The sequence below is a fragment of the Canis lupus genome, chromosome 8 (genome assembly GCF_003254725.2).
Source record: "Canis lupus dingo isolate Sandy chromosome 8, ASM325472v2, whole genome shotgun sequence".
NCBI lineage: Eukaryota > Metazoa > Chordata > Mammalia > Carnivora > Canidae > Canis > Canis lupus.
In genome coordinates this window covers 53,366,146-53,380,263 of record NC_064250.1, presented here as the reverse complement: position 1 = coordinate 53,380,263, position 14,118 = coordinate 53,366,146, and the positions used below count along the sequence as shown (strand labels likewise).

General features: G+C 33.9%; 1 protein-coding gene across 22 annotated transcripts in view; it reads left to right on the top strand.

Moving 5' to 3' along the window:
* CEP128 (centrosomal protein 128) overlaps positions 1-14,118 on the top strand; it is a 400,883-nt gene that overhangs the window by 41,681 nt on the left and 345,084 nt on the right. For all 22 annotated transcript variants that reach the window (XR_003134759.3, XR_004818081.2, XR_007412452.1 and 19 more), the window contains one exon: positions 2,985-3,057. Coding sequence is in view for 17 of the 22 variants with exons in the window: in XM_049113364.1 (XP_048969321.1) it covers positions 2,985-3,057 (73 nt within the window). In the remaining 5 variants the exon portion in view is untranslated. Of the gene's footprint in view, positions 1-2,984; positions 3,058-14,118 lie in introns of those variants that run through there.

The following is a 14,118-nucleotide window of genomic DNA, read 5'->3' as shown; positions in this document are numbered from 1 at the left end:
TAGATTTAGGTTTAATTTTAATAATAACCCTAGTGAGTTAGTCATCATTATTTTTTCCAGTTTTTGGATGTGGAAAGGGGCACAGAGAGATGAAGTAACTCAGCTTGCTGGAGTTCAAATGAGAGTTGTGGTGAAATCAGCTTTCAGGTGTAGGCAGTGTGGCCCCAGAGTATTTGCTCTTTACCACTTATAGTACCCTGTGATTCAAGGCCATTTTCATTTATAGCTGGTATGAATAAAGAAATTAAGTTCTTGAATTGTGAGCTAATATTGTTGGTCTATATTTATTGCCAGTCTTTTAAACTGGTAAAGGTTAGTTAATTTTAAAACCTAGGTATTTGTTTTTGACAAGTTGATAAAATCAGCAGAATGGTGTCAATATTTTATGTTCTTGGATTGCTTTATATGTAGCTTTTATACTTTGAAGAAAGGGTACAAATTAAGCATTAGGAAAATGAATTTTAGGAATTTGTCCTATAAGAAGACAAAGGAAAGGGGAAGTTATAGGGATGATTTACTTATTTAGTTTAAGAGATCATGTGGCTCTGCAGTGGTGGACTGGGAATCTTCTAATCCATGGCCTGGTGCCATCTGATAATAGTCTATATACTCAGAGGCATGTGTGAAGCAGAGAAACTTAAGTTAAATTAGGAGTCAAGTTTCTTCTGGAACCTGGTGACTTAGCTTTGTGAATGAGGAAGATTTTAGGATCCCATTCTGCTTTACTTATACCACAAATTCTTAATTTATGTTTATAAAAGTACCAGGTAGGAAATTGCTAGTTTAACTTTCTGTGTGATTCAGAAAGATTGATATTTTCATTTAATTACTAACTTTTCATTTTTTGACATTACAAAAGGTACCTTGAAGTAAAAGTACACCGGAAAGCAAGCTTTTAGAAAGGATTAAATAAAGTTTAACTTAGAACTCACTTTGGATGCCATATGGAAAATTGATTTGGGAAGGGCAAGTTAGAAAACTATTGCATTAGAGATGATGGCTTGACCAGGATTATGGCAGGAAAGAGATGGACTGGGCTATGTTTCAAGATATTTTTTTGAGATTGAAGAGATAGGATTTGGCATTGGATTGAATATGAGGGGTAAAGGAGAATAAATCAAGGATGACTGCCAGATGTCTGACTTGAGTAGCTGGGTAGATGGTAATTCCACTTCCTGAAATATGGAAGGCTGGAAAGGATAGGTCAGGTATAGAAATTAAGGGTTTGGCATTGGATATGTGAGGTTTGGGATGCCTGGGAGATGTCCAGATGTAAAATGTGAAGCTAGATATTTACTCGGGAGTTCAAAGGAAAAGTCTGTTAGAGATGTGAATTTAAGAGTGATGAGCACATAGAGGTAGTATTTAGAAATGGGTGAGATCTAGAAAGGAGAACATCAAGGACAGGGTTGAGTTCCAAAAACTTCCAATATTAGAAGTCTTATATACATAGAGGAGGGGCCAGTGAGATGTGAGAAATTCAGCAGTATATAGAACTACAAAAGTTAAGAAAAAGATACAAGTAAAGACATTTTTAGAGATTTAAAGACTTAGAAAATTTATCTTTTAGAGTAAAATTTACCCTAAAAGGTAAATTCTTCCTGAGTACATTACCTAAGAACATATAAGTAAAATAAGAGGATAAACAAGAAAAAAGGAGATGCAGGCTATGAGAAATAAACTAACCCAGAAACTTGGTTATCATTCCAATCCCTGGAATGATAGCCATATAGGAAATATTCACTCTAAATTAGAGCAAGAAGTAGATGTCCTTTGAGAAGAATGTAGTCAACAAGAATGGAGTAGATTCTTTTTTTTTTTTAAAGATTTTATTTATTCATGAGACACACACACACACACAGAGAGAGAGAGAGAGAGAGAGAAAGAGAAAGAGAGAGGCAGAGACACAGGCAGAGGGAGAAGCAGGCTCCATGCAGGGAGCCCGACGTGGGACTTGATCCCAGGTCTCTAGGATCAGGACCTGGGCTGAATGAGGCACTAAACTGCTGAGCCACCCGGGCTGCCCTGGAGTAGATTCTTAATAGATGATTCTGTAGAAAGAGAAAAATATCAATAATGTGATAAATAAAACCCATATAAGGTCAAAGGATGAGAAACTAGAAAAAAACAAAAGCACAAGAAAGTTAATGATCCAAGTATGAAGCTGACTGAAATGGAGACATGATAGAATGTAAACAAAGAGCATCAATTCTCTATGATGGAATAATTCATAAGAGGTATAAATTTATTGTGTAAATTGCATAGGCAGCCAGTAGAAAAACTTTAAAAATGGTAATGAATGTATCTGAAATTGGAGAGGGGTATCAGCTAAATATTTCAAAACAGTCAATTGACAGTATCTAGAGATGAAAATGATGGAAGTAATCAGCGAAAGAATGGAAATGGTTGAGCATGGGTGCTATGTGGAACCAGGGGTAAGAGGTGTGAGAGAGGAAGGGCTTTGCATTTATTTGTAAGTTCTTCTGTATTATTTGATTATTTATCATGTGTGTTACTAATTTGTTATAAATAATACTGAGAGGTATTATAAAGGTACTGAGAGGTAAGTTGGTGATGACAGAGTTTGGATAGCCCACATGGATGTAATTTGATTACAGATTACTAGTGGGGGTGTGAGATCAAGTTTTATCCTCCAACCCCCTCCACCCTTTGTTTTTAATATAAAATGAAACATATTGCAGGCTGTTTATTGAAGATGATATTCCAGTATACGTCTCAGAGTGTAATTCCCAAATCAGCACCATCCGCATCAACTGGGGATTTGTAGAAATGCACGTTCTTGGGCACCATTGCAGATCTGCTGATTCAGCAGCCCATCTTTTTAAGTCTTCCAGGTGTTTCATATGTTGGCTGATGTTTAAGGACCACTGCATTAGAGTATTATGTAATAACATTATTATGTTGTAAATGTCACAAATTATATTTTCTTAAGCAGCCAACTTGAAATATTTTTCTTTGCCTAGGTCGGATGCTGAAACAAAAAGAGCTTTGGAAGAATTGACTGAAAAACTTAATGAAGCCCAAAAACAAGATGTGGTGAGAACTCTTTGTTAAAAAAATAAATAAAAAATTCCCTATGCAGATGATAGAGTGGCTGGGCTGGTTGTAATCATAGCGAAGTTTAGTGGATTTTAACTTTTTGAGTAGTATATGTCATTTTGTCTAAACTTTGTTCTTACACTTCTTATAAATGTTCATGAATTTTGGGTATTGAAGTTTAAATATTTACCATGATGATATATTAGAGGTAGAATTCACTTATTTTGGGGCACCTGGGTGGCTCAGTTGGGTCCTGGAATCAAGCCCCAGATCAGAATCCCTGCTCAGCGGAGACTCTGCTTCTTCTCCCTCTGCCCCTCCCCCTGCTCATGCGCTCTCTTTCTCTCAAATCAATACAATCTTAAAAAAAAAAAAGAATTTATTTAACTTTTAGAGTTTCCTTATGAATATTCAGAAGGGACCCAGTGATTCCATGGCTTTTGTTAAATGATATTTGAGAGATACGGAACTTTTTGATAGTGACTTCGTAGCACTCCTCGTTAAGTATTTTCAGTTTACCTGTGTGTATAATCACAGTTGCTGCAGAGACCTTGCAGTCTGTTGTTTGACATGGTGCTAACTGAAAATACCCCTAATTTGTTTTATTATCTCAAACTCAGATTGTTGATAGTCATTATTCAGTGGTTTCTTTTTATCAAATCACAGTCCTTGGTTGAATTAAAGCAAAAAATGGAGTACATACAGTGTGTGTTTCTTTCCATCATAATTTGTTTCTTTCTTTTTCTTTTTTTTTTTTTTTTTAGGAGAAAAAAATTAATAGAAATTGTCAACTAAACTTGGAAATTTACCAACTTCAAGAGCAATGTGTATTTATTCATATCCCATAGTACCTTTTGTCCTATGGGAATGATAGCGGACAGAATTTTTTTCTTAACATGTTTTATTAAAACTGAAATTTTCCTAATAAGGGCAGATATTTTTTTCTGCAGTTTTTATTATGTTGACAGTTCCTTACTAACGTATGTTGAGTTTATTGTGGAGCTTGAATTTATTGGCCACGTATGCTAAGAGATGGATATGCTTGTTCTATTTCCAGAGAGATCAACTTAGTTACTCTTCTTGCAGTGAAATTTGCCCATTTCAAAAATTTATTTATTTTTTTTAAAGATTTTATTTATTTATTCATGAGAGAGCGAGAGAGAGAGAGAGAGAGGCAGAGACACAGGCAGAGGGAGAAGCAGGCTCCATGCAGGGAGCCTGATGTGGGACTTGATCCCGGGTCTCCAGGATCACACCCTGGGCTGAAGGCAGCACTAAACTGCTGAGCCACCCGGGCTGCCCCCATTTCAAAAATTTGAAAAACATCCGGCCACATGTAAGCACATTCGTCTTGTGCTTTTGGTGCTGATTTTTTTGCCTCAGAGAGATGAAGATACACTGTCTGTCTTCTGTTGAATAGACAAAATCTTTGTAGTTGGCAGCTGATGTGTGATCAGGTATGGAGTACTTTTTTTTTTTTTTTTTTACATAAAGTCCTACATTTTTTGAGGCATACCAAGACCTTCAGTTTAAGTCATGCCAATCTAAAATACTTTTAACTATCATACTTCAAAAAACGTATTTTCTGAGATTAACAGATTGGTTCATTTCTTAGTTAATTGCAGTGGTTCACACAGCAAGAAGTTCTGCCACTGTCTGATTTACATATTATCTAAACAGGAACTGAACACACACTTTTAAGAATGTAGCTCCGAGATCCTCTGTAACTTACTAAACTATCTCTGGCTCTCTCATATATTCTAGAGTGGAGTCTGCCACCTAACAGCAGAACCTGCTAAAGCTTTGTCTCTTAATTTTTAATTTTCTAAATTTGGAGGTATAATTTACTTATAGAAAAGTACAAGTATTAGTGTATAACTCAGTGAATTATTACAAGTGAACAGGCCCATGTAACCACCACCCAGATCTAGAAATAGAGCATTACCAGTACATGGAAGCCGCCTCATTCCCACAATCAATAATTTCTCCTCCTGTTTCCAAGAGGGCTATTTTGACTTTCTAGCCCATGCTAATTTGACTGTTTTGAATTTTTTAATATAAGTGGAATCCAATAGGACATTTTTTTTTGTGTCTGTTTTTTGCTAATCCTTAAGGTTATGATATTTCTGGATATTGTGTCAAGTACTTGCAGTTTGTTCATTTTTATTGCTCTTTGGTTTTCCATTGTATGGATTTGCTGCAGTGTATTTTAACATGATATTTGAATTATTTAAATTTTGGGCTATTACAAATAAGGTTGCGGTTAGTAATCTTACTCATGATTTTATTTTATTTTATTTTATTTTATTTTATTTTATTTATTTTATTTTATTTTATTTTATTTTATTATTTTTCTTATTCATGATTTTAGGGCACATGTACATGTATTTCTTTTGGTACATAACATGGAGTACAATTGCAACATGTCTTCAAATTTAGCAGATATTGATAACTAAGTTTCCAAAGTGGTTGCATTAACTTACACTTTCATTGACAATGTAGGAGAGTTCATTTTGCTTTTTTCATCTTTTCCAGTACTTGGCATTATTAGCCTTTTAATTATAGCCAGTATGTTAGGTGTTTATAGTGTCTTATCATTGTTGTAATTTGCATTTTCATTTGTCTTTTCTAGAGTTTCTCATCTTTGGCCTAATATGGGCCTTATTTATTACATCGTTGATATTTTTCTCCAATTCCTTACTGAATTGTCTCAGGAATCTACTCCATTCTTTTTGGCTTTTGGCTAATTTCTTTTTTGAGATTCCAGTTTGCTTCTTTTGCCCATTTTTTAAATAATTGGATTTCTTATCTTTTTTTTATTGATTTGTGAGAGGTCTTTATATATTTTGTATATGAGCACTCTATCAGTTATTTGTATTACAATGTTGTCTTCAATTGTCTAGAGCTGTTTCTTCTCACTCTTGAAATTCTCTTATTGGGATTTTCTGTTGAAATTTAATCTAGTTCAGTTTTCCATGTTTTCTTTTGTGGTTGATGCCTTTTTGACCTGTTTAAGAAATTGTTCTCTATCCTCAGATCATGAAAATATTTTCTTATGTAATATTTTAGAAGCTTATTGTTTTACCTTTTATATTAAGCTTCTAATCTTTTATATTAAGATTCTAATAGCTACTTAGAATTGATATTTAAGGTATGAAGTAGGGATCATATATTTAAATGAATATCTAATTGATTCAGTTTCATCTATTGAAAGAGCCACCCCTTTGTTATTACTTTACAGTCCCATCTTGGTCATAAATCAAATGTCCACACGTGCAGGTATCTGTTTCTGGACTTATTCAATCCTCTGGTTCATTTGTCTATTCCAGTGTTCATATCACACTATCTTGATTACTGTTGCTTTTATGATAAGTTGTGATATGGTAAAGTCCTTCTACTTTGTTCTTCAAGTTTATCCCATGTATTCTTTACTCTGCATTTCTGCATTTATTTTATTTTTTAAATATTTTATTTATTTATTCATGAGAGAGAGAGAGAGAGAGGGAGAGAGGCAGAGACACAGGCAGAGGTAGAAGCAGGCTCCACGCAGGGAGCCCAATGCAGGACTTGATCCCTGGTCTCCAGGATCACACCCCAGGCTGAAGGTGGCGCTAAACTACTAAGCCACCTGGGCTGCCCCTCTGCATATATTTTAGAATCAGCATATGAAATTATTAAAAACCTGGGATTTTGATTAGATTACACTGTATCTATAGGCCAACATGGAGAGAATTGACATTTTTACAATGTTGAGTTTTCCAATTCATGAACCTAGCAAAGTTTTCCATTAATATTTATAGCTTTTATTTATTTACTTATATATTTAATATCCTTCTTAAAAGATTTTATTTTTTTATTTGAGAGAGAGAGCAAGAGAGAGCATGAGCAGGGGGGGAGAGGCAGAGGAAGAGGGAAAAGCAGGCTCCCTGTTGAGCAGGAAGCCTGACGTGGGCTTGATCCCAGGACCCTGAGGTCATGACCTTAGCAGAAGGCAGACACTTAACCAACTGAGCCACCCAGGCACCCTATAATTTTTTTATCTAGAGATCTTATGTGTTATACATCGTTTTTAAGGTTTTAAGGTTTATTTTTAGACTTTTATATTTTTAAACCATTTTTTAGAGTATCATTTAACATAAAAAAAATTAACAATATAGTACTGTCTCTTAAAAATTTTTATTATTTGTTTTTAGAGGGATGGGAGGAGCGGAGGAGGAGGGAGAGAGAGAATCTTAGGCTGAGTGTGGCTCCTAATGTGGAGTTTGATCCTATGACCCTGAGATTGTGACCTGAGCCAAAATCAAGAGTTGGACACTTAAATGACTGGGCCACCCAAGCACCCCAACAATCTTTGTCTTTTACTTGTAGGATTTACCCTCTTTCAGTTAAAGTAAATATCTATTTAATTTGTTTAAATCTACCATCTTATTATTTGCATTTCAATTGGTTTCACTTCTATTTTTCTTATATCTTTTGGATTTATTAGTTTTAATTTTTAAAATTTATAATATTTATTAGCTTGCTCATTGTACCTTCTTTTGTTCTTTCCATGGTTAACATAGGGATTAGAACATACACCCTTGGTTTATCAAATATTAATATAAATTAGCACTTTAAGCTCTTCCCAGAAAGTACAGGGGTCTAAGAACATCCTTAACACCAATAACCTCTGTTAATAAAAAATGCTTTCATGTTCTTATTATCATTAATTTTAATATTATATATAATTGAGCCACACAAACATTACTGTTAATGTTTTATACTGTAATTGTTCATTTTTACCCCTTGTATTTATTCTCAGCATTCTTCATTTCTTCCTGTGTCTCATTCCTTTTTGCATCCTGAGATTCCTAACCTGCCTTAATGACATACTTTGACATTTTCTTAAGAGTGAATGAGCATATTTGCCTGAAAGAATCATATTTTATTTAAAAAAATTTTTTTTAAGAATCCTATTTAGAATTTCATTTGGAGTGGGTTCTTTGGTGACACATCCTCTCTGTCTGAAAATATCTTTATTTCACTTTCTTTGATGGAAGATATTTTCACTGGATATAAAAATCTGGATAGTCTTTTTTTTTTTTTTTTGAGTTTGTATTTCGTAGGTATTTTTCATCATTTTCTCAGTTCCATTGTTTCTGTTGAGAAGTCAGCAGTTAGTCTTGTTGGTGCTCTTTTGCTGGTAATACATAGTTTTCTCCAAATTGCTTTTGAGTTTTTCCTCTTACTCTTTGGTTTTCTACAGTTTTACTGTGATGAGCTTAGTTGTGTTCTTTTTTGAATTGTGCCATTCCCTTTGTCTCTTAGGTTCATTTTATAAATTCTTACTCATTTTTTTCATTCTTTAAATATTTTCTTCTAACCTTTTTTTAATTACTTATTCTTTCTTAAACCAAATCAACTGTATTTATCCACCTACTGATTTTTTATTCTCAGTTATCACATATTTCACTTCTAGATCTCATGTCATTGTTTTTAAGTTTGTAGTTCTTTGCCCATATCCTCAATCTGTGTATCTGTGCCTCATAACTCCATTGTCTAGATCTTCTTAAGGGCTGTTTCTATTTCTGTTATCTGTTTATCTTGGATTTTGATCACATTGTTTTTGCCTACTATTTATTTTTGATTATCTGGTTACTTTTGTCTGACAGAGAATAATATTTCATTCTTACTTGATAAGGATACAAATTTGATAATTACTATGTATGAGACGATATATTTACTTATTATTATAGATTAAGGCCATAGCAATCATGGATTACCTTATTATTTTTGTTGAGCCATTTCAGTGTTGAAAATAAAGTGCTGAGTTTCAACTATTTCTAGTTCCCCTTATTGTTAGTGGATAACCCTTCAGGATTCTAGCCCAAAGGCTAGGAATGGGGTTGGGGAAGTTTAACCAGATACCCTCTTTCTTGGAAAGGCTGTCAACTCCAGTTTTTCTACTGTAACACTGCATGTCTGTTAAAAAAAAAAAAACAAAAAAACAAACAACTCTGTTTAGCTTCTCAGTATCACAACTGCTTTTTCTGAAGTGGGCTGATATTTCAGGGAGAAAAGATCGACTAACCTCTTTGAGTTTCTTTTCTTTCATCTTGTCTCATATATCTTTATTTCTTTCTAGCTTTCCAGTGCCTTAAAACTGTTTTTTGTTTAAAATAGTATTTCTAGTTTTTTGGTCTGAATTATCTAGTCTCTTATTTTTGGAAATGAAACTCCCTGAATGTTTTTGTATATATCTGATTCTGTTACTGTATTTGATATTTCTAATGATATTTCTAAGAGGGTTTTGCTGTTTTGCAGCTATTATATGACTCTCTTTTAACTTGGTACATAGGTATATAACTTGTGAGCATGCCTATAACAAAGGCTTTGCTCCAAACTCAAATATCCTCACTGTTGTGCTGAGATTTTTCTAGTTCAGAGTAAGCTGTGGACATTTGTACCATCATGCTGTTTTTGTTTTTTTTTTTTGACATAGCTGGTTGGGATAGTTTGAGTTTAGGGTTTGAAAAACTAATTTGCATAGTGCACATTACCTTTCACTGCTTACAGAGAACCCATAGTAAAGAGTTGCCATTTCATTTTTATTTCTTTCATATAGCAGATAAAACTAGTAAGTACTATCTACATAGTCAAGAGTGTTAATTAGTGTAGTTGGTATATACAGTTCACTAGTTTACCCAGCTGTCCAGTGTGCCCAGCTTATCAGGACATATCCTCTTATATTGTCTAAACCTGGAAGATTATACACACTTAATTGCACTCTTGGTTGAATTGTTCAGCTGTCAGTTCCTCCCATCAAGTTGTATTGCTATAGCTTGTTTAGTGTTTTCTGTAATTTGCTTTCAAAGTTAAGGGTGTCTCCTAATTGAGGGCATCTCATACCTCATGTGGGTGTATGTAGTCCTGATTGAGAAACAGTTGTCTAATGCAAAACTTAAAAATAATATTGTTGAATTTTATTTATTCATTAAGGTTTTATTTATTTGAGAGAGAGAGAGAGAGAGAGAGAGCAAGAGCAAGAGAGAGCACAAGCAGGGCAATGGGCAGAGGGAGAGAGAAGCAGACTTCCCACTGAGCAGGGAGCCCGATGTAGGGCTCAATCCCAGGACCCTAGAATCATGACCTGAACCCAAGGCAAATGCTTAAGTGACTGAGCCACCGAGGTGCCCCACTATTGTTGAATTTTAGGGGGTCTTCTGAAGGTCACATGATGTTTGCTTCCAATTTACGCAAAGCTTAATATAGATTTTCTGACTCATTCCAATTGAAGTCAACATTTACATTTTATAACTTTGATGTATTTGTGAATTCATGATAGCATGCTGTCATAGAACATGCAGTTTTGTTATTTGGATGTTAACACTTCTCAGAGGCTGCAGCTGTTTCCCCCCCTCCAGACTTAAGTTCGAAATAAGATTACCAAAGTGATGTATTCACTGTGGAAAATTTAAGATATTGTACAAATGTATAAAGAAAAATGAATGACTGCCACTATCTCCCACCCATTTCATTTTCTATTGGTACCCATTGTTAATCACATTTATTGCGCATTATTCTGAGGCTACAGTTGTTTATCATGCATTTTCTCAGTAACTAAAATATATCTTGAAAGTTTATAGGACACAATTTTCTTTGAGAGGCAAAAAGTGTTGGTCAGACATGCGAAGATTTGATTTGTTAATTCTTTGTGATTCATAGACTTTTGTTTATTTAGTGTCTTTCTTTCATACTTCCCATTGGAAGGACATAGTTATTATTTATAACATGATGTTATGGAAAATATTTTCTGTTAAGACTTGGTTTTGGTAATAATCAATATGGCATGGGCTTCATATGACAGGAGAAATTTCAATTCATTTGTTGTCTAGATTCTACCCATTGGAGTGTGATATGAGTACTTACTAAGCTTGATTATTTATGGAGAAAAAGTCAATTTACTTTAGTTTTCTATAGGAGGGTCACTGTTTAAATTAAAAATATAAACATGGATCCAGCTGTTTCTGGTCATTAATTGAACTCTGCGAATTCTGTCAACACTGCCATTAGGATAATATGGTTATTACATAGATTACAGCAACAGGATATATAACAAATATTTACTGAAATGGATTTTAAAACAACAGATATTGTTCAAGGTAGGAGGAATCAACATATTGAAAAAACAGAATATAACTCTTTACGTAGAATGCTTTTGTTCTTATTTTGCCTTCTTTCATTAAATGCTAACATTAAAAGCTATTCTGATTTTTATTTTGTTATTTTGCTATTTTTATAACTATAGAGATTTAGGACTTTTTCCTATCTTAGTAGTAAATATAATTGATTCATATCAATTCTGCTAAAGATGAACATTTTAGCATTAAGTAACATTGTTAGTATTTTTCCCTTAGGTCTCAGAAATGGAAAAGTGAGGACACAGTAATAATTGTAGTCTTTAATTCTTATTGAGAATTATCTTATTCAGAAGTTATCAGTATGCATTTTGTCAGTAGGTACAGAGTCCATGCCCTTCCATTTAGAAATATCTTTACTTGCTCTTCCTTTGGTCTTCCCCATTGCTTCCAAATGGCATCATAGCCATCCAGAGGTCATCCAATATTCACTCTTGCTCTTTTTATTCATACTATATTCCCAACCCATTATAAAAATCTACTCTTTTTTATTTTTTTTTTTTCTACTCTTTTTTATTACTGAAGTCCTGCTTAGTTTCATCTACCTCTGTCTAATATTTCTGTCCAGGCCACTGTCATTTATGTTGAATTTACTGTGGTGGCCTGCATTGAATTTGTTCTCTCTCTTTTTAATGCTTGCCCTTTCCATGATCCCCACAATAGCCAAATGATATTTATTCATTCATTTATTTTAAAATTCCAATAGAGTTAAAATGCAGTGTTATATTAGTTTCAGGTGTACAATATAGTGATTCAACAATTCTATGCATTACTCAGTGCTTATCACATTAAGTGTACTCTTAATCTCCATCACCTATCTCACCCATCCCCTACCCACCTCCCTCTGCTAATCATTTTTTTTTTCTATAGTTAAGAGTCTGTTTCTTGGTTTCTGTCTTTTTTTCCCTTTGCTTATTTGTTTTGTTTCTTAAGTTCTACATCAGTGAAATCATATGATATTTGTCTTTCTTTGTCTAGCTTATTTCACTTAGCATTGTATCCTCTAGATCCATCCATGTTGTTGCAAATGGCAATATTCCATTCTTTTTTTTTATGGCTGAGTAATACTCCATTGTGTATTTATACCACATCTTCTTTACCATTCATCTATCGATGGACACTTGGGTTGCATCTATAATTTGGCTGTTGTAAATAATGCTGCAATAAACATAGGGGTATACATATCCTTTTTGAATTACTCTTTTTATATTATTTGGGTAAATACCCAATAGTGGAATTACTGGATCATATGGTAGTTCTATTTTTAACTTTTCAAGGAAACTCCATACTGTTTTCCCCAGTTAAACAAATGATTTTTAAAAAATCATCATCACAGTGAATTATATCTCTGCTTTTTAAATTTCTACCTAAGCTGCTTCTGTTCCAAATTCCTTATGATGGTGTATAGTACCTATATAATCTGGGCTTCCTTATGTACCTTGAATTTGTCAAACTTATTCCTACATTGGGGTCCTTGCCTTGACCTTTCTTTCCTTTCCCACAGTTTTTGCATGGCTGGCTCCCTCTTATCATTCAGGTCTTCAGTGAAATGTCACCACTTTGAGAGAGGTCTTGCCCTCCTCTCCTTTTTGTTACAGAATTGGTAGCAGGTAGTATACTAAACACACTGTTCTCTATATTGCCTTTTTCACTTACTGCATTTTTGAGATTTTAGATTTTTCCATATTAGCGTCCAATGAGCTTTCTAGTTCCTTTTAATGTTTGCAGCATTCCATTGAATGAATTAGTTTTCTCTCCCTATAATTTAATCAGTTTCCTATTGATGGACATTTAGGTTATTTAAGTCTTTTTTTTTTTCTTTTATACACACTACTGCAATTAATGATCTTGTATATATGTTATCTTCACATGAAAAAGTAAATTGGTAGAATAAATTCTAGTAGTGGACTTAGAGCAATTAAAGTATATGCATTTGTAATTTGTTACATATAGCTCAATTTTAAAATCGGTATTTTAAATGCCTTTTTTTAATACTTTCACTTGAGCATTAGCATTTATCTTCCCCTTTACCAGAAAGATGAAAAATGGCTTACCTTAAAATTATAATGTGTTCTATTAATTCTAAGTGGCCCTAATACTGGGTTTCTTCTTCCCTTTGGTATCACATCCCTGTACTCTTACCCTCATCACCACCTGACCCTAGCAGTTATATCTAGGCACATGGATACTCAGGTAGAGATGACCATGAAACTAAATGTGAGTAAAACTGATGCATGCAACCTTGGAGCTTGAAAATAAAGCCATTTGGCCAGTTATTTGTCTCCCTCCTGCTTGTTATGTGAGTTGAAAATGGGGATGTAGCACTTACCCAGCTCGAACCTTGCAGGTGAGGATAATAACTTAGGGTAAGGTAGAGCAATACATGGGAGGAATCTGGATCTTTGAATGGTCTTAGGAAACAGAGTAGCCTCTACCTACACTGCTTTCTTTTGGACTGTAATATGAGATAGAAACAAACTGTTACCTTATTTAAGCTCCTGTATATTTGATCTTTTTGAAAGATCTTTTGAAAGACTGTACCCTAATACAGAAATGTAAATAGAAATTGATGAGAAAGAATAGACAAAAAGAGAACAAGAACTATCTAAATGTATATTTTAGGTCCTTGGTTATTGTTGCCTTAGGTGGAATTTTGTGACTCATGGTATTAATAATAGAAAAACGTGTATTTTGAGCATATTGATCTGTTTGGATGTTTGGGTCTATGGAGTCACTTAAGTGGCCTTATAGAATGATTATAATTCTACCACTGTTGGTTGGAACTCACAAAATACTTTCTGTGTTTATTCATTTTCAGTCATGCGAGTTTTGCATGTTTTATTTTTCTGAACACTGACTAGTAATGTCTGCTCATTTTATT